Source organism: Salmo salar, chromosome 20 (genome assembly GCF_965601325.2).
Source record: "Salmo salar chromosome 20, fSalSal1, whole genome shotgun sequence".
Lineage (NCBI taxonomy): Eukaryota > Metazoa > Chordata > Actinopteri > Salmoniformes > Salmonidae > Salmo > Salmo salar.
Window position 1 is genome coordinate 15,315,790 of NC_138310.1, and position 20,063 is coordinate 15,335,852.

At 43.2% G+C, this 20,063-nt stretch overlaps 1 protein-coding gene across 4 annotated transcripts in view; it reads right to left on the bottom strand.

The window, feature by feature from the left end:
* Nucleotides 1-757: 757 nt before the first annotated feature.
* slc33a2 (solute carrier family 33 member 2) overlaps nucleotides 758-20,063 on the bottom strand; it is a 36,353-nt gene continuing 17,047 nt past the window's right edge. For all 4 annotated transcript variants that reach the window (XM_014160681.3, XM_014160678.3, XM_014160680.3 and 1 more), the window contains exons 3-6: nucleotides 19,193-19,340; nucleotides 12,760-12,860; nucleotides 10,669-10,778; nucleotides 758-2,427 (exon numbers count right to left, since the gene is read on the bottom strand). In XM_014160681.3, coding sequence (XP_014016156.1) covers nucleotides 2,224-2,427; nucleotides 10,669-10,778; nucleotides 12,760-12,860; nucleotides 19,193-19,340 — 563 coding nt within the window. In that variant the 3' untranslated portion in view covers nucleotides 758-2,223. The remainder of the gene's footprint in view (nucleotides 2,428-10,668; nucleotides 10,779-12,759; nucleotides 12,861-19,192; nucleotides 19,341-20,063) is intronic.

The following is a 20,063-nucleotide window of genomic DNA, read 5'->3' on the forward strand; positions in this document are numbered from 1 at the left end:
GTTGAGAATGTCTATACCACCTGTGCTTTCGGAGACATATCAATGCTGTAGCTAGAATGTGATGAGTGTGTTTCATGAAACAAGGGGAGCGGTATAGGAGAGAGATACAGGTTGACTTGGCTGAGGATTCACCCTTAGGGCAGATGTGCTAATGGGAGACGATGGGGTCTCTCTCTCTCGAACACACACACACACCAGAGCTATGGTTATCAGGAGGGCCCAGATGTAATGAGATCGTGATCCAAAGTGATATAGGGTGGATATATGGGAGGCGTGTGTGAGGAATTCACAATTGTGTCCCAAGATTTGGCATGGTGAAATGGCTAGCCTAAACCCCATTCAGTCACTGGATATAAATGGGTATGATATACCAGTGTTACGTTGATATTAAAGCTAGACTCAGCGAGATGACGTTGCATGCACGAAGTAACAGTGTCAATTTCCGCAATAACTAAGAATGTTGAAGCGGAGCTAAACTTCGCAGATTTTTTTGGCCCCATAGCTACGTGGTAGCAGCGTGAAGCACACCCATGCACAGAGACTGTGTGAGAGCAAAGTCTCGCATCGCGTTCATCTAAACGGCATAGTCTACCTTTAATGTTATGCTTCAAACTTCACAGTTTACAGGTATTTACTTTGATTTCTTTTTAGACTGATGCCAAAGTAATGGTATTAAAAATGGGTAAGTTCAGGTTGAAGATTTTTTACAGGATATGATATTACTACAGTAACAAGCACACATACACGGCGGCACATAGACATTTGGGTAGCAGCTTTATTTTTGTGCCAGTCTCTCAGCACGTGTCAGAGACGGGGGTGTGCTTTGCAACAAATGCTTTACATTAGAGTGGGCTTGGCTGCATTGGTCACAGTGACCCCGCTATTCATGCCAATTCATAACATGGCTGCTCTGGTTCTATGTCCCTATCTGAAACTGCCTAGGTCCTGTGTCACCTCCCTGACCTGTCATCCCTGTGACTCTCTGTGATATTATCATTCAGCCATCACAATGAGAGATATGGTCATCAAAAGATAGATGGTATTCGATCGGTGTGAGGCATTGGCTGAGTATTTGCGTTGCTTTCCCAGTAGATGCCTCTCGCAGGTCCAATGAACCGTTCGTAAACAAAAAGCAGGCACCACAATCTAAGTTGCTTCAGCTGGTGTATGTTTCAAGCCCACTAAAAAGTGATTCGATAAGGTGCGTGTTATTTGGTAGAGCATGGTGTTTGCAACGCCACGGTTGTGGGTTCGATTCCCACGGGGGTCCAGTATGGAAAAATATTTAAATAATGTATGAAATGTATGCATTCACTACTGTAAGTCACTCTGGATAAGAGCGTCTGCTAAATGACTAAAATGTAAAATGTAAATGTAAATTTTAAAAAACTTTACAGAGAACAGAAACAAGTAATATCAGCAGGTAGTTGAAAAACTAGCAGCAGTAGTCTAAATAACATAAAAAATAAGTATTTTCCCCCCTCCAGAATCCATAAAGAAATACCCGAATCCATAAAAATAAAAAAAATCATCCAATCCTTGATAACTTGCCACCATGCATTATGTAAGGCTATAGCTCCCTAATTGCGCTAACTAACCTAGACTAGCTGACGCTGTGTAATGGTTTAAGCTAGCTATCTCTAATCAAAATCGTACTCGAACTAGCAAACGTTGTACTATAAAGCTCACTAGGCTCTTCTGCATGTCTTACAGTGTTAAACAGAGGTAGTAGAGATTCGTAAACGTCGCCTCAGAACTAGTGCAATGGCAAACTGATAAGACACATAGAACCTTTATCGCTGGCTCATCCCTGGCTAAGTATTACTGCTGGCTTAAGTTTTATTGCTGGCTTGGCATATATGAAAATGGCTCAGATGGTATGTCCTCCAATAACACCTTAACAGCTTTCCCCTATATTGCTCTCCCTATCCCTTATGCTACTGATCCAATCCTCCAACTCCATACAGCGTCCTGGAAAAATCTCCAACCAGACACCCACCTTATTAAACGACTCAACTGATCATCGACACCTTGAATAGCTTGATCAGACATGTTAGCACTGGGCAATTAAAAACTGCATGCACACTGTATTACTCTCAAAGACCAAGGGGTTGGGGACCACTGAGTGAGAGGGATTGTGTTGGCAAGGATCATTGCTGGTTTGGATGGGTGGGTGCTAAAGCAGTTACATAAGGGATGGTTGAGCTGTTGGGGAAGAGCTGATCACTTGGGCTGTTCTTTGAGCTGTTCCCTGAGGGCCCCGGTATCCGTGGCCCTCCAGACGTGGAGGGCTGTACCGGCTGAGAGAACCAGGAAGAGGAGGAAGGCGGTGGGGTAACCCACCCAGTCCACCAGACCCCCCGCCAGGGCACTGAACATCAGCTTCCCCAGTACCTCCAGAGTGGACAAGAAACTGTAGTGGGTGGCCTGTAGGGAGAAGAGGAGAGGGGAGAGAGGAGAGGGTTAAGTAGGGGCGAGGTCAGAGAGAGAGAAAAAAAAAACTGGACTCGGGGGACATTTCTGTCTCGGGTATGTGGTCATCTACTTGTCTTAAACTCCCACAAAAAAAGGAGGATGGGCAGGAGACAGAGAAAAGGAAAGAAATACTACAGAAGAAGAAAGGAACCAAAAGAAGAATGAAAGAGGGAGCCGGAATGATAAAGCTTGAGATTTTTGTCTCCAATGTGTGGATGGAGGCCAGCTGGTGAGGGGTATCTGGGTCCAGGCCTGCAGGCTCTTAGAGGGAGAGAGGAGAGGAGAAAGAGAGAGAATTAGTGAGAGAAAGAGCAAGAGAGAGAGACCAGACCAACACAGATTACCTAACATCCCAGACTCTACCTCTCAGGCCCACAGCAACACGGCAACATAACTAACGCAGATTCGTGGGTCTCCACCCTCTACTGACACCAACACAAGGTGCAACCCTATTCCATACACTCATGTGTTTACGCCAACAGACATACAGACTTAAAGTGTGCCAAGGTTGGTATTTCCAACCTTTAATATTAGTATTTTCAAAAAGTGTAAAAAATAATAATAATAATTTTGACCACTTTAAAATTGGACATACAGCAACAACTGCAAAGCGTACTACATTAAATGACACAATTTAAAAGCCCATTTCATAGAGAATGTCACAAACTGGACTATCTTTAGCAATTTACTTGGAAGAGATGGTGATTGGGTCTAAGTAGCTGTATGGTGTTTGGTAGTCTAGCGGTTAAGAGCGTTGGGCCAGTAACAAAAAGGTCGATGGTTCGAATCCCCAGCCGACTAGGTGAAAAATCTGTTGATCTGCCCTTGAGCAAGGCACTTAACCCTAATTACTCCTGTAAGTCGCTCTGGATAAGAGTGTGTACTACAATATAAATTCAGTAAATTCAGTGTAATTTCTGCCAAAAGTCAGACTCTTTTCTCAGACACAACTGCATTCACCACATTAAGTGTGGTTATCCTTAGATATATTCTTCGGAATTGTTGATATGTTGTCAATTTTCGATTCTAGATAACATTGTCCTTTGAAAAATGCATTTCAGCATTAAACAGATAGAAAGATGAAAAAAGTATTTATGGACAGGTCCGGTCCTGGAGTGTCTTAACAGATTGCCTAAATATTTTTGTTTCATACTTCATCCAGTGTCCAGAAAAAAGAAATTGCGCGATATGCAAATATGTGCATATTTAATAAGACATTGCCTCATTTGCATATCGTAATACAATATTTCAGAAAAAAATGGTAATACAAAAAAGTATTGTGTTTCTACATTCAACTGGTAAAAGTTGATTGTGATATCATTAAGGGTAAACAAGTACCCTATGAGTGTGGTGCCTGGCCTTAAACCACCTCCACAAATGAAACTATGTAAACTACTAACCACTTAACAAAATTGATTTATTTCAGCACAAAACACTAAAGCATCCGCTGTGGCATGCATAGTTATCAGTACAGTGCTGGCTACGCCTAAATCCACATGATCAAAGTGAAAAGAACCTAACTCAATAAGAGGAGTAGGTTGCCGTGGAAAACATTGTTGAATGATTACGGTGAGCAGATGACTTAGATTATTAAAACTTTGGGCGGTGAAAAGGTGACAAGGCCTTCGTTCGTTGTGCCTTTGACACCGTGTAATATAGCTCCTGTGTGGCTATGAGTAACTTAGCCAGTTACCTGACTCGGACAAATGTCACTGGTGGCAAAATGGGCGAGCTGTAAAGGAGACATTTCCCAGGCATCTTTGCTGGGTCTCAGTAGAGTCCAGTGCTGGGTTGAACCGGGTTCACACAGCCGGAGCGCCTGTAGACCCGAGTTAAGTGAAGTGCTTTTATTCCAGTGAACTTGTTTAAGGGATTCCGTTTCTCTCTCCTGGGCCCTCGACAAGCACTCATGGTATCAGCTTTCTGTCACTGGATATGACCTTAAAATAACAGGCAGCTATATGTGTCATGAGAACATTTCAAATTAACCCCGGAGGTTATCGCCTGTCTTTATCATCAAGGATTGTGATTAGCTTTGTTTCATTAGGTTTTTCTTCCTTAATTGCCCAGACACAGCCTTGATGTAGCTTTCCTAGTCGTTGACTCCTTGGTAGAACCGAGGCAACTCATCACCTTCAGAATTGATTGAGTGATGTTTGAGAGGCTGCAAACGGATCACCTCCAGGCAGCGATGGCCCAGTTTGAGTGGGACAAAAAAAGTTATGTCAAAGAGAGAGAGAGATGAAAAAGGAGAGAACGAGAAAGACAGAAAAAGGGAGTGAAAAAGAAAAGGGCTTGTCAGTCCCAGATGACGGGTGGGTGTTGTTGCTTTGAGGAGGGCTACCTGTCCTGCCTGTTGACACCACAGGATATGACCTAACTCCATAGAAGGAGCACTTTAAAAAGAGAACAGTGGGGAAAGCAGAGAGGGAACAGAACAGAGCAGGTTAGCCTGGTCTCTTTGTTGTGTTTGTTCACAGCCAGGAGTTTCTGTTTCGCTGGCTTACATAACAGACCACCCCTGTGGCCGCGCCGGGGTTCGGAGAATCTCGTCTTCTTGGGGAGAAGCCTCTCCTCCAAGCTGAGGTAAACGGCTGAGAGCTCCACTCCGTAAATGTGTGCATGACCTTCAAAATGTGAGGCACCAATAGAAATGTAAACATTGGAGCAAATGCATCCCTATGACATTTTCACATTCCATGAGAGCATCTTTACGTATTAAAACATGATTTCAAGCTGAATATAATTTGTTTCTCACACCTAGGACCTGACTTGGCCATGGGAAATTATGTTCTAGGTGTTACTTTTCTTTACATCTGAACGGTGTAGACGGGAACAAACGCGTTACATTCATTTCTGGAACTAGATATCTTTTATGTATTTTCTTTAGAGATTCCACCTACGCCTCTGTGAAAATATCGCCTTTCATCTAACCGGCTTTGGCAAGGATTAAATCATGAATATTCTATTGTTGTCCGACACCAAACTTGTCCTTGTCGTTATGAAAAAGTATAAACACAAAAACGACAGTCTAAGTCTGCATGACATCGCAGCAGCCTGGTCCAAATAGCATAGCTACCAGCTCCATCTTTGCAACCCCCCAAAAAACCTTCAGTTTAAAAATGTCAATCTACCAAGCAAGGCAACTAAAAATAGGCAGAGAAAACCTGTTTTGGTGATTTCTGGTACACTATATGACCAAAAGCAATTAGACACCTGCTTGTCGAACATCTCATTCCAAAACCATTGGCATTAATATGGAGTTGGTCTCCCCTTTGCTGCTATAACAGCCTCCACTCTTCTGGGAAGGCTTTCCACTAGATGTTGGAACACTGCTGCGGGGACTTGCTTCTATTCAGCCACAAGAACATTATGCCTGGTTCGCAGTCGGCGTTCCAATTCATCCGAAAGGTGTTCGATGGGGTGGAGGTCAGGGCTCTGTACAGGCCAGTCAAGTTCTTCCACACCGATCTCGACAAACCATTTCTGTATGAACCTTGCACATGGGAGTATTGTCATGCTGAAACAAGAAAGGGCCTTCCCAAAACTGTTGCACAGAACCTTCTTGAATGTCATTATATGCTGTAGTGTTAAGATTTTCCTTCAATGGAACTAAGGGGCCTAGCCCGAACCATGAAAAGCAGTCCCAGAGCATTTTTCCTCCTCCACCAAACTTTACAGTTGGCACTATGCATTGGGGCAGATTGTGTTCTGTGGCATCCGCCAAACCCAGATTAGTCCGTCGGACTGCCAGATGGTGAAGCGTGATTCATCCCTCAAGAGAACGCGTTTCCACTGCTCCAGAGTCCAATGGCAGCGAGCTTTACACCACTCCAGCGACGCTTGGCATTGCGCATGGTGATCTTAGGCTTGTGTGTGGCTGCTCGGCCATGGAAACCCATTTCATGAAGCTCCCGCCGAACAGTTCTTGTGTGGACGTTGCTTCTCGAGACAGTTTGGAACTCTGTAGTGAGTGTTGCAACCGAGGACAGACGATTTTTACACTCCACGTGTTTCAGCACTCGGTGGTCCCGTTCTGTGAGCTTGTGTGGCCCATCACTTCGCAGCTGTACCGTTGTTGCTCCTAGACGTTTCCACTTCACAATAACAGCACTTACATTTGACCGGGGCAGCTCTAGCAGGGCAGAAATTTGACAAACTGACTTGTTGGAAAGGTAGCATCCTATTACGGTGCCACATTGAAAGTCACTGAGCTCTTCAGTAAGGCCATTCTAATGCCAATGTTTGTCTATGGAGATTTGCATGGCTGTGTGCTCAATTTTAGATACCTGTCAGCAACGGGTGTGGCTGAAATAGCTGAATCCACTAATTTGAAGGGATGTCCACATACTTTTGTATATATAGTGTATATCATTAAAAAAAAAAACATTTTTGGACTCATTCAGCAGTTTTGACCTCTACCATTGGAAATTCCTGTTGAAAGTTCAATTTATATTCCTAAAACTTCAGTGGAAAATGATGACGTTGCTGCTTCCTGTTGATAAGACATATTGATAATGTAAAAACAGTTTTAATGTGTCCAAATTAATAAGCAATTAATAAACAATGATGATTCCGTGAAGCTGCCATCAAGGAAAGGGAAACAAATCTATTTTTCTTAGTTTACTTCAACAAATCAGGACCCGCCATAGGATATGAACAGTGACAACGGTCGGCTGCTATTAAGGTGAGAGTTCGACTGTCAAGTCCGCTTATTGGTGTGTGGCTAGCGACTTTTAAAGAGAGATTGTCCCGAATTACACGTACCATTTGTGAAAGTAAAGGAAAGAAAAGTCCTGCGACCCCCAGCGAATATGACAAAAATCAGCATTACAAAACCAAAGATACTGGTCTGTTTTAAGATACTGATCTTGTGCTGACTATAAACTTTTATACTAACATTATCAATCTGAGGTAAAAAGGATGTGGTTAAGACGTCAGCTTGTGTAATGTTCTAACACATACTGTCCATATGGAAAGTAGCGTAATTTACATTAATTAGACATGGCAAAATATTTCAATATCTTAATTTAAGATGATAGTAAATGAAGCAAATTCACATTTTTTCAATGATCAAATATTTCTCACTAGTTTAACCATTTAGAGAGAAAACCAACCAAACCAGGCGCTCTAGACTAGAGCATCCATAGGATCTGTGCAGCAGCCAGAACTTTTGACGTCCCTACTACATTTTAAGCAACTTTCTATCTGGACAATGTTTTGGTTTGGATTAAATGGATTAAATTGAGATTTGTGCCACTGATCTACACACAATACCAGCCAATGTCAAAGTGTTTTGCTGAAATATCTTGAGTCAAGAAGTATTCAAACCCTTTGTTATGGCTTGCCTAAATACATTCAGGAGAAAAATTACAGTGCATTCGGAAAGCATTCAGACCCCTTCACTTTTTCCACATTTTGTTACGTTACAGCCTTATTCTAAAATGGATGACATTTTTTTTCTCGCCCTTATGAATCTACACACAATACTCCATAATGACAAAGCAAAGACTGGTTAAGACATTTTTGTAAATGTACAACTGAAATACTACATTTACATAAATATTCAGACCCTTTACTCAGTACTTTGTTGAAGCACCTTTGGCAGTGATTAGATCCTCGAGATTTCTTGGGTATGACGCTACAAGCATGGCACACCTGTATTTGGGGAGTTTCTCCCATTCTTCTCTGCAGATCCTCTCAAGCTCTGTCAGGTTGAATGGGGAGCGTCGATGCACAGCTATTTTCAAGTTTCTCCAGAGATGTTTGATCGCGTTCAAGTCCAGGCTTTGGCTGGGCCACTCAAAGACATTCAGAGACTTGTCCCAAAGCCACTCCTGCATTGTCTTGGTTCGGTGCTTAGGATTGTTGTCCTGTTGGAAGGTTAACCTTCGCCCCAGTATGAGGTCCTGAGCGCTCTGGGGCAGGTTTTCATCAAGGATCTCTGTACTTTGCTCCGTTCCTCTTTCCCTAGATCCTGGCTAGTCTCCCAGTCCCTGCCGCTAAAAAACAGCATGATGCTGCCACCACCATGCTTCACTGTAAGGACGGTATTGGCCAGGTGCTGAGCGGTGCCTGGTTTCCTCCAGACGTGACACTTGGCATTCAGTTCAAAGAGTTCAATCTTGGTTTCATCAGACCAGAGAATCTTGTTTCTCATGGTCTGAGAATCCTTAAGGTGCCTTTTGGCAAAATCCAAGCGGGCTGCCGTGCCTTTTACTGAGGAGTGACTTCTGTCTGGCCACCATACCATAAAGGCCTGATTGGTGGACTGCTGCAGAGATGGTTGTCCTTCTGGAAGGTTCTCCCATCTCCACAGAGGAACTCTGGAGCTCGGTCAGAGTGACCATCGGGTTCCTGGTCACCTCCCTGACCAAGGCCCTTCTCCCCCGATTGCTCAGTTTGGCCGGGCAGCCAGCTCTAGGAAAAGTATTGGTGGTTCCAAATTTCTCCCATTTAAGAATGATGGAAGCCACTGTGTTCTTGGGGACTTTCAATGCTGCAGACATTTTTTTTGTACCCTTCCCTAGATCTGTGCCATGACACAATCCTGTCTCAGAGAATTCCTTTGACCTCACAGCTTGGTTTTTGCTCTGACATGCACTGTCAACTGTGGGGCCTTATATAGACAGGTAGGTGTCTTTCGAAATCATGTCCAATCAATTGAATTGACCACAGGTAGACTCCAATCAAGTTGTAGAAACATCAAGGATGTTCAATGGAAACAGTCTCAAAGCAAAGGGTCTGAATACTTTTTAAAATAAGGCATGTTGTTAATTTTTTATACATTTGCTAAAATCTCGAAAAACCTGTTTTCGCTTTGTCATTATGGGGTATTGTGTGTAGATTGATGAGGATTCAAATTTATTTAATCCATTTTAGAATAAGGCTGTAACGTAACAAAATGTGGAAGTCAAGGGGTCTGAATACTTTCCGAATGCACTGTATCTGCAAGGTCCCTCAGTCGAGCAGTGAATTTCAAACACAGATTCAAACACAAAGACCAGGAAGACCAGAAAGGCACCTATTGGTAGATGGGTAAAAATAAAAAGCAGACATTGAATATCCCTTTGAGCATGGTGAAGTTATTACACTTTGGATGGTTTCTCAATAGACCCAGTCTCTACAAAGATGCAGGCGTCCTTCCTAACTCAGTTGCCAGAGAGGAAGGAAACCGCTCAGGGATTTCATCATGAGGCCAATGGTAACTTTAATACAGTTAGAGTTTAATGGCTGTGATAGCAGAAAACTGAGGATGAATCAACAACGTTGTTATTCCACAATACTAACCTAAATGACAGAGTGAAAAGAAGGAAGCCTGTACAGAATAACAATATTCCAAAACATGCATCTTGTTTGCAATAAGGCACTAAAGCAAAACTGCAAAAAATGTGGCAAAACAATTAATTTTATGTCCTGAATACAAAGCATTATGTTTGGGGCAAATCCAACACAACTAATCACTGAGTACCACTCATCATATTTCCAAGCATGGTGGGGGCTGCATCATGTTATGGGTATGCTTGTCATTGGCAAGGACAAGGGAGTTTTTTAGGATAAAAGGAAACAGAATAGAGCTTAGCACGGGCAAAATCCTAGAGGAAAACCTGGTTCAGTTGGCTTTCCAACAGACACTGGAAGACAAATTTACCTTTCAACAATACAATAACCTAAAACACAAGGCCAAATATACACTGGAGTTGCTTACCAAGATGACATTGAATGTTCCAGAGTGGCCTAGTTACAGTTTTGACTTAAAATCGTCTTGAAAATCTATGGCAAGATTTGAAAATGGCTGTCTAGCAATGATCAACAACCAACTTGCTGTGAAATTACTGTATTGTACAATCCAGGTGAGCAAATCTCTTAAGAGACTTGCCCAGAAAGACTCACAGCTGTAATCGCTGCCAAAGGTAATTCTAACATGTATTGAGACTCAGGGATGTGAATACTTATGTAAATTAGATATTTCTGTATTACATTTTTCAATAAACTTGCAAAAACATATAAAAACATATTTACACTTTGTCATGGGGTATTGTGTGTAGATGGGTAAAAAATATATATAATCTATTCTATCCATTTTGAATTCAGTCTAACAACAAAATGTGGAATAAGTCATCGGGTATTATGAATACTTTCTGAAGGCACTGTAGGTACTGGATTGACAGGTGTGTAGAGAGTGGCTCTTACCTGTACACTCTCCTCCGCTCTCTGTGTGCAGTGCATCATGGTCGTGAAGGTGAGCGTGGTGATGAGGCCGCCCAGGAAGTGCTGAACGCTCAAACTCAACACAGCCATAACTGAGGGGCACAAACACAGCCTGAGAAACAGCCTCGACACGTCTCAATGTCAACACAATTGCACAATGTTGCGAGACATTACGGCACGTCCGGTTCTACGTTAGTGCTATTTAAATCTCCCTTTTCGCTCATAAATTCCTACTGGATGGATGGTGTGAGGAGAGCTCTGTGGCACAACGTATATCAGAGGAGACTGATCTGTTGCTGAACAAAGGTAGAAGTGGGGGGGGGGGGGCGTCTCCTCGCTTTCCTCCAATCAAGTCGTTCCCTCTCAGGAGAAGAGAGCAGAACACAGGCAACACCGAGCATCTCTCAGCTCCCACTGACGGTGAATTATTCACCGGAGATGGCGAGTTTTGCTGAATAAGACTCCATTTCATAAGATTCCGAGAGCGAGACACTAACTCAGCTCATCAGAGTGAGAGAAGGGGGCACTCATGTAATATTAAGAATTTTGCGGCAAAACATTGTCACATTTTTGGATCTTTGACATCACAAGAGGGAGGCCTCCACTTCCAGAGGTTTCCAGAGTGAACAGCTCAACAAAGGTTCAAACAGGTCACACAGAGAGCTTCTGTTCTTCGTTCAGCTTTCCTCCATTTGCATGAGATTAAAACGGAGAGAGCAGAGGGGGGGGGGGGGGGGGATCTGAGATTTGTAGATCTACAAAGATATTCTAGTGTATCCTAGCAGTGAATCCATTTCATTCTTTTTTGACAACAAAAATTATTTGAACCCATGTCTGCTTGACTGGGGAGCACGCATGGCTTATGGGCTAATGCAACATACTGAATGGACTTTGGGACGGCAGGTAGCCTAGTGGTTAGAGCGTTGGGCCAGTAACCGAAAGGTTGCTAGATCGAATCCCCGAGCTGACAAGGTAAAAATCTGTTGTTCTCCCCGATAGTCCGCCATTGTAAATAAGAATTTGTTCTTAACTGACTTGCCTAGTTAAATAAAGGTTAAATATAAAAAATGGAGTATCATATTTTATGTATAGACTTAAATGTGGATGGTCACATGACACAACGTTTTATTTGTTTTGCCATGGGGACAGGGGGTTAGAGCCAGGGTTCCAGTCTTGAAGCACGGTTTCAACTACTTCTACAGTCTTGTTTTGGTATTGCAGTTTAACTGACGCCCGGCCCAGAAAGACAATTTCAATGCACGGCCACATAGATTTGAAAAATCCTAATAAGACACTTTAGTAATCACCTTTGTGCACAAAACATCCATTGAATTATTCCAATAATTGTCGCTGAGGATGTTTTTTCCCCCCCATTTTCCCAATTTTTCCTCCATTACAGCAGAGGATATTAAATGTTTTTGTTCATCCAATGTCTGCAATGTTTTTGGATGACGTGATGACGTCGTCGCTGGTCGCTCTGCTCCCTGCCCGCACTGAGTGCTACAGCGCATGTTGGTCCGGGTAAACAGGATGCAACCTGGACATGCATGAACTGGCGTATGCGATACTGAGTAGATTACCTTGAAAACAACGGTTGGACATCTTGGACGCAGTCCCCAGTTCCGTATACCTCAGTGGGTTAGAGTGCCGCAGTTGTGGACACATGCTATGGGTATCCGGTAAAGTCCATCCCATGCAGCTTTCATGTAAAAAAGCGGATCGATCTGGGAGCCCTGTGGGTCTGTATATTCTGTGGGTCTAATATCTAATATGTATATTCTGTGGGTCTAATACTCATAGCTACCTGTAAGAGCCAGTGAGGTTACATCGAGTTGTCTGCCTTCATTCATCAGACCCACAGTCACCTGCTCCCACATCGTAAAAGGAAAAAAAGATATCGAGCTACAGATGGACAAATAGATGTGGCTAGTGGGGGACTAGGGACGCGTGTAAGTCGAGATCAGTGGCTAAGGACAGGCTGGTTAGAGTCAATGATGTACTGTATGTCCATGGTTAGTGGGTGAACTGATGCCTATGCTGCCTAGTCAAGAGTGCGGTCGGGTCTTCTCTCACCTTTCATGAGTGGGGAGGGTTCCAGCACAGTCAGGAGGGAGCTCTGGAATGCCATGCTGACCGTCCGCATTACAAACACCCGCCTCATCAGAGAGCCAATACTGTGGAGACACACAAGACAAACAACCAGTCACACTCTTAGAAATAAAAGGTTCCAAAGGGGTTATTTGGATGTCCCCAATGGGGAAACCTTGTTGGTTCCTGGTAAAACCTATGGAGACAGCTGGAGAACCCTTTTAGGTTCTAGATAGAAAGAATTGTGCTATGAGTAGACAAATGCAATTTGACACACACACACACACCACACACACAGAGATAAATAATACTGTGGAGTATGTGCATGCTAACAAAAACAAACACGATATTTCCCCTCTACAGTAGCTCACACAAGTGAGCGCATGCACACACACGACGTGTCGCCAGACGCTAATCGATTCCCTGATAGTCTAAGAGCTTTGTCTCCCGGTGGGCATGGCTCATGTGGTAATCAATAACCTAAGGACCTCCCCAGCGTGGAAGTGAATTAATGACCATCAGGACACTCACCCTCTTAGAGCAGTGTGTGTTGTGTGTGTCTGTCACCTAGGGATTACCACTGTGGCAATAATTCTCCAAAAGGTTCCTGTCAATCAGACGAACCTGGCCCGTGTCACTGTCTGATATCTGAAATCTATACAACCCATCTGACATTGACCTTACCACAGCTTAGTTTGAACTCAGGCTAATGTGAGCACACAGTTGGTTTCATAAGAATTCACCCTCCTTGGATTTCTTCACATTTTATTGTGTTACAAAGTGGGATTAAAATGGATTTAATTGTCATTTTTTTTGTCAACGATCTACAAAAATACTTTGTAACTATCATGTCTTAAAAATATATGTAAAATGAAACACTAATATACTTTGATTAGATAAGTATTCACACCCCTGCATCAATACAAGTTAGAATCACCTTCGCCAGTGATTACGGCGGAGTCTTCTTTGGTAAGTCTCTAAAAGCTTGCACACCTGGACTGTGCAATATTAGCCTATTATTCTTTTCAGAATTCTTCAAGCTCTGTCAAGGTGTTAGGTGTCATGGCTAGAAAGTCACTTTCACGTCAAGCCATAGATCTTCAAGCAGATTTACGTCAAAACTGTAACTTGGCCACTCAGGAACATTCATTGTGTTATAGGTTATTGTCCTGCTGAAAGGTGTATTCCTCTACCAATGTCTGATTAAAAGCAGGTTTTCCTGGAGGATTTTGCCTGTGCTTAGCTCCATCTCGTTTATTTTTGTCTAGCATATCCATACGATGATGCAGCCACCACCATGCTTGAAAATAAGGAGGCGGTTACACAGTGATGTGTCACGTTTGGATTTGCCCCAAACATAACGCTTCACATTTATTCCTTTGCTGTGTTCTCTTGCCTTATAACTTTAGTTCCTTGTTGGATACACAATACACGATTCCTGTTTTGGAATTATTATTTATTCTGTATATTTATATTGTTATTTTCGTGTAATTAATTTGAAGTAACTACAATGTTGTTGATCCAGTTCTCCCATCACAGCTATTGAACGGTTACGGTTTTAAAATCACCACTGGCCTCATAGCGACATCCCTGAGCAGTTTCCTTCCTGTCCTGCAGCTCAGTTCAGAAGGACGACTGTATCTTTGTTGTGTGTGGGTGGTTTAACACAATCTACAGCATAATTATTAACTTGACCATGCTTAAAGAGCTATTCAAAGTCTGATTTGTTATTGTTACCCATCTACCAACAACTATCCTTCTTCATAAGGCTTTCGATATATTCCCTGGTCTTTGTAGTTGAATCTGTGCTTGAAATTCAATACTTGACTGATGGACCTTACAGATGTTGTATGTATGGGGGACAGAGGAAGGGGTAGTCATTCAAATATCATGTCAATCCCAGTTATTTCACACAAAGTGAGTCCATGTAACTTATGTGATTTGTTAGGCTAAATGTTACTCCTGAACTAGTTTAGGCTTGCCTAAACAAAGGGTGTGAATAATTATACTATATTTTAGTCATTTCATTTTTATTAATTTGTAAACGTTTGTAGAATTTTCTTTTCACTTTGACATTATGGAGTATTTTGTGTAGATCAATGAAAAAAAACAAAGTACAATTAAATCAATTTCTATACCACTTCGTAATGCAACAAAATGTTTTTAAAAAAGGGACGGATCTACAAACTATCCAAAAATGGTATATCAAATAGAATCTGTCTCCTTCTGTCCATTCTATCAGTCTGTAAGCCTACAGGACCTACAGGGTCCTTCCAACCTGAAAACCAATCTGCTATCATTCACATGCTAAAGACATTCTTTCCCTTCGTTCATTATTCCCTCCCTTCTCAATGACACTCTTTGAAATCTGGCTCTCTGGGGAGTTGCCGTAGTGATGGGGCGAGAGAAGAGAACCTGCCTCGCTACTGACACCTCACACTGGCTAGGCCCCGATACCATATAGGCTCTCAGGTTGCCGATGGCGATCTGTGTGAGGGGGTCAGTCTCTGGCCACTCAAGCGTTTCTGATGGGGCCCAGGATAAGCGTCCAAATGAGCTTTTAGAGCATTGAAATGGCCTGGTGGATAGGCTTTGTGTAGTGTGTGTGTGTGTGTGTGTGTGTGTGTGTGTGTGTGTGGGGACATGGGGGGGAGAAGGATGGGAATCACTCTGTGGGAATCTGGACTGAGTGTACAGTGTCAGGTGAACGCACCTCTGTGTGTGAAAATGTGACAATTCTACCGGAGTCCTTTACAAGAAAGAAAGACAGAAAGAGGGAGAAAGAAAGAGGGAGAAAGACAGAAAAGAAAGAAAGTACCACCTCCAAAAATATGACAGAACTTATGTGAAAGTGATTTCAAACAAAAGGTATTTGGACTTATTATTTTACAGGTAGTGTGAGAAAACATCAGGGTATTCTCTTCATATAGGGCATATTTCAGATCGACGCTAATGGTAGTATTAAGCAATAAGGCCCGAGGAGGTGTGGCATAGGGCCAATATACCACAGCTAAGGGCTGTTCTTAGGCACGATGTAACGCGGACACTAATAACGTAATTCGAGCAATAAAACGAAATGTTTTGTCATAGCCGTGGTATACGATCTGAAACACCATGGCCTTCAGCCAATCAAAATTCAGGGCTCAAACCACCCAGTTGATAATTCTCATTAACCCTTCTAGCTTTGTGAGTAGTATAGACGGATATGGTGCTGTGTGAGCCATGCTAAAGCCTTTGTGTGGGAAAATACATACGCAATGTTATTTATAGATTGCATTACATCTCATGTGCCAGGGTAGAAAGCTATAATGTGAAGCTATGGGCAGATGTATGGTCTTATGCAATGGAGGATGAGTTAGGGTACTGTATGTGCTGTAATGGTAATTGCTGAAACTGTAAGGTTAAGTAGCAATTGAAAGGAGAACTTAAAGCTCTACAGCTGAGGCACGGTAGTGAAATGTATATTGTGTGTACAGTGATAACTGCATAATGACTTCAGCCCAGCTTTGATGTGCAGGTGCTTTACTTCAAAACGTACACCACATGGCCAAAAGTATGTGGACAACCCTTCAAATTAGTGGATTTGGCTATTTCTGCCCTGCTAGAGATGCCCCGGTCAACTGTAAGTGCTGTTATTGTGAAGTGGAAACGTCTAGGAGCAATAACAGCTCAGTTGCGAAGTGATAGGCCACACAAGCTTACAGATACAGGACCACCGAGTACTGAAGCGCATAAAAATTGTCAGTCCTGGGTTGCAACACTCACTCCCGAGTTCCAAACTGAGCTTCATGAAATTGGTTTCTATGGCCAAGCAGCCGCACAAAAGCCTAAGATCACAATGCCAATTGTCGGCTGGAGTGGTGTAAAGCTTACCGCCATTGGACTTTGGAGCAGTGGAAACTTGTTCACTGGAGTGATGAATCATGCTTCACCATCTGGCAGTCCGATGGACAAATCTAGGTTTGGCAGATGCCAGGAGAACGCTACCTGCCCCAATGCATAATGACAACTGTAAGGTTTGGTGGTGGAGGAGGAATATTGGTCTGGGTCTGTTTTTCATGGTTCGGGCAAGGCCCTTTATTTCCAATGAAGGAAAATCTTAAAACTACAGCATACAATGACATTCTAGACGATTCTGTGCTTCCAACTTTGTGGCAACAGTTTTGGGAAGGCCCTTTCTTGTTTCAGCATGACAATGCCCCCGTGCACAAAGTGAGGTCCGTATAGAAATAGTTTGTTGAGATCAGTGTGGAAGAACTCTGGCCTGCACAGAGCCCTGACCTCAACCCCATCGAACACCTTTGGGATGAATTGGAACACCGACTGCGACCCAAGCCTAAGCTCGCAACATCAGTGCCCGACCTCACTAATGCTGTTGCGGCTGAATGGAAGCAAGTCCCAGCAGCAATGTTCCAACATCTAGTGGAAAGCCTTCCCAGAAAAGTGGAGGCTGTTATAGCAGCAAAGGGGGGACCAACTCCATATTAATGCCCATGATTTTGGAATGAGCTGTTCGACAAGCAGGTGTCCACATACTTTTGTAGTATACAGAACAAGTCAAACGTCTGGACACACCTACTCAGTCAAGGGTTCTTCTTTATTTTTTACTCATTTCTACATTGTAGAATAATAGTGAAGACATCACAACGATGAAATAACACATATGGAATAATGTAGTAACCAAAAGAAAGTGTTAAACATTTCAAATTATATCTTATTTTTGAGATTTTCTGCCTTGATGACAGCTTTGCACACTCTTGGCATTCTCTCAACAAGCTTCACCTGGAATGCTTCTCCAACAGTCTTGAAGGAGTTCCCACATATACTGAGCACTTGTTGGCTGCTTTTCCTTCACTCCGTGGTCTAACTCATCCCAAACCATCTCAATTGGGTTGAGGTCAGGTGATTGTGGAGGCCAGGTCATCTGATGCAGCACTCCATCACTCTCCTTCTTGGTCAAATAGCCCTTACACAGCCTGGAGGTGTGTTGGGTCATCGTCCTGTTGAAAAACAAATGATAGTCCCACTAAGAGCAAACCAGATGGGATGGTGTATCGCTGCAGAATGCTGTGGTAGCCATGATGGTTAAGTTTGCCTTGAATACTAAATAAATCACTGACAGTGTCACCAGCAAAGCACCTCTCCTCCATGCTTCACGGTGGGAACCACACATCTACTCTGCCTCTCATAAAGACACGTTGGTTGGAACCAAAAATCTCAAATTTGGACTCATCAGACCAAAGGACAGATTTCCACCGATCTAATGTCCATTGCTCGTATTTCTTGGCCTAAGCAATTCACTTATTCTTTTGGGTGTCCTTTAGTAGGGGTTTCTTCACAGCAATTTGACCATGAAGGCCTGATTCATGCAGTCTTCTCTGAATAGTTGATGTTGAGATGTGTCTGTTACTTGAACTCTGTGAAGCATTTATTTGGGCTGCAATTTCTGAGGTGCAGTTAACTCAAGGCAAATGGTGGCTACTTTGAAGAATCTCAAATATATTTTCATTTACTTCATAGTTTTGATGTCTTCACTATTATTCTACAATGTAGATAATAGTAAAAATAAACAAAAATCCTTGAATGAGTAGGTGTGTCCAAACATGTGACTGAACGTCAGGCTATTGGTAGAAAAAAAGATGAGTCCAACTTACACTATGAGTGACATTTTGCACAGTAAAAAAAAATCTATGAGTTTTAGGCTAGAGTTTGTGATCTTTGATCTCTTTAAAAAAATAAGACAATTTCTATTGACCTAAACAGAAGTTGTTGATTATTGGTGGATGGTTTTGCATTATCAGCTGTAGAAGTTACAGGGCCTAGTGTTTCTGTTGGGGCCCCGTCTCCTTGCCTCTCTAAGAAATATTGGAGGCTACACAGCATCTCCCCATGCTGCCATCATACCACACATCTCACACTGGGGGGCCACACACAGAGACAGAGAGACAGAGAGAGAAAGAGAGCGAGAGAGGGGGGCTACACAGCTCTGAGGGCTGTGTTCACTTCCATTAAAACACACATACGCAAATGCACGCACGCATACACACACATACACCCCAGTGTGTGGAGTGGAGGTGATGTGATATCTGTGCCACAGAAAGGGATGCTTCTGAGACATGTGAAGCTGAAATGGGCACTGTAGATAAACAGATGATTTTAAAACAGCTGGTGAGTATTTCAAATGAGTTACAAAACAAGTTACGGAAGCATGCGAGTTAGGTAAAACTGAAATCAGAGTGTTGCCCCTGAACGCTACCAGGGGCGTGTTGCCCCTGAACGCTACCAGGGGCGTGATGCCCCTGAACGCTACCAGGGGCGTGTTGCCCCTGACCGCTACCAGGGGCGTGTTGCCCCTGAACGCTACCAGGGGCGTGTTGCCCCTGAACGCTACCAGGGGCGTGTTGCCCCTGAACGCTACCTGAACTGGGAGAGCAGCAGGCCGCCGAGGGAGGAGCCACAGATGGAGAAGCCCATGGCGATCACGCCGTTCCAGAACCCCAGCTCGCGTGCTGTCATGTGATTGTCCAACAGGAAAAGAGGGAACATGGTCACAGCTCCCTGCTCACCTATGGGTGGAGAGAGAGAGAGAGAGAGAGAGAGAGAGAGAGAGAGAGAGAGAGAGAGAGAGAGAGAGAGAGAGAGAGAGAGAGAGAGAGAGAGAGAGAGAGAGAGGGGGGGGGGGGGGGGGACACCAGTTAGAGTTAAGGTTAGACAAGCGAGAGGAGTTAGGCTTAGACACTTTACGCAAATCAGTTCATCTGTAATTCTATCTACAACACAGTCCCACGTCAACTACGATGGATTAGCCATTGTAGGGGGGAAAAAAAACACACAAAAACATCTACAACCCACCTTCCTGTGACAGAGCTATTCAAACCATAAAAGGAGGAAGAAGACAATAGTGTATTCCTTCCATGTGAATGTAAGACAACTCCAATGTTCTTAAACACAGTGACAGTGCACAAAGTAGTTAACCTGATTAATAGACTGACTGGACACTGTTACAGTAGTGCTAACATCTTTTCTAAACGAAACAGCACACACTATTCCTAGATAGTGTCAATAATAGATGTTCAACAGGAAAAATAATATCCTCTGCCATATTTCTAAAGGGCGGGGGGGGGGGGGAGAGACGACAGAAATACGCAAAACTTCCTCACATAACTCAAGTCTCAGTCACAGAGCTCTCGGTTGAAATAAAAGTTTTGTCAGGCAGACAATTGTCTTTCTGTCGCTGTGTGGCGTCAAAGACAGGATAATGTACTGCCGAGCGACAGTGTAAAATATTC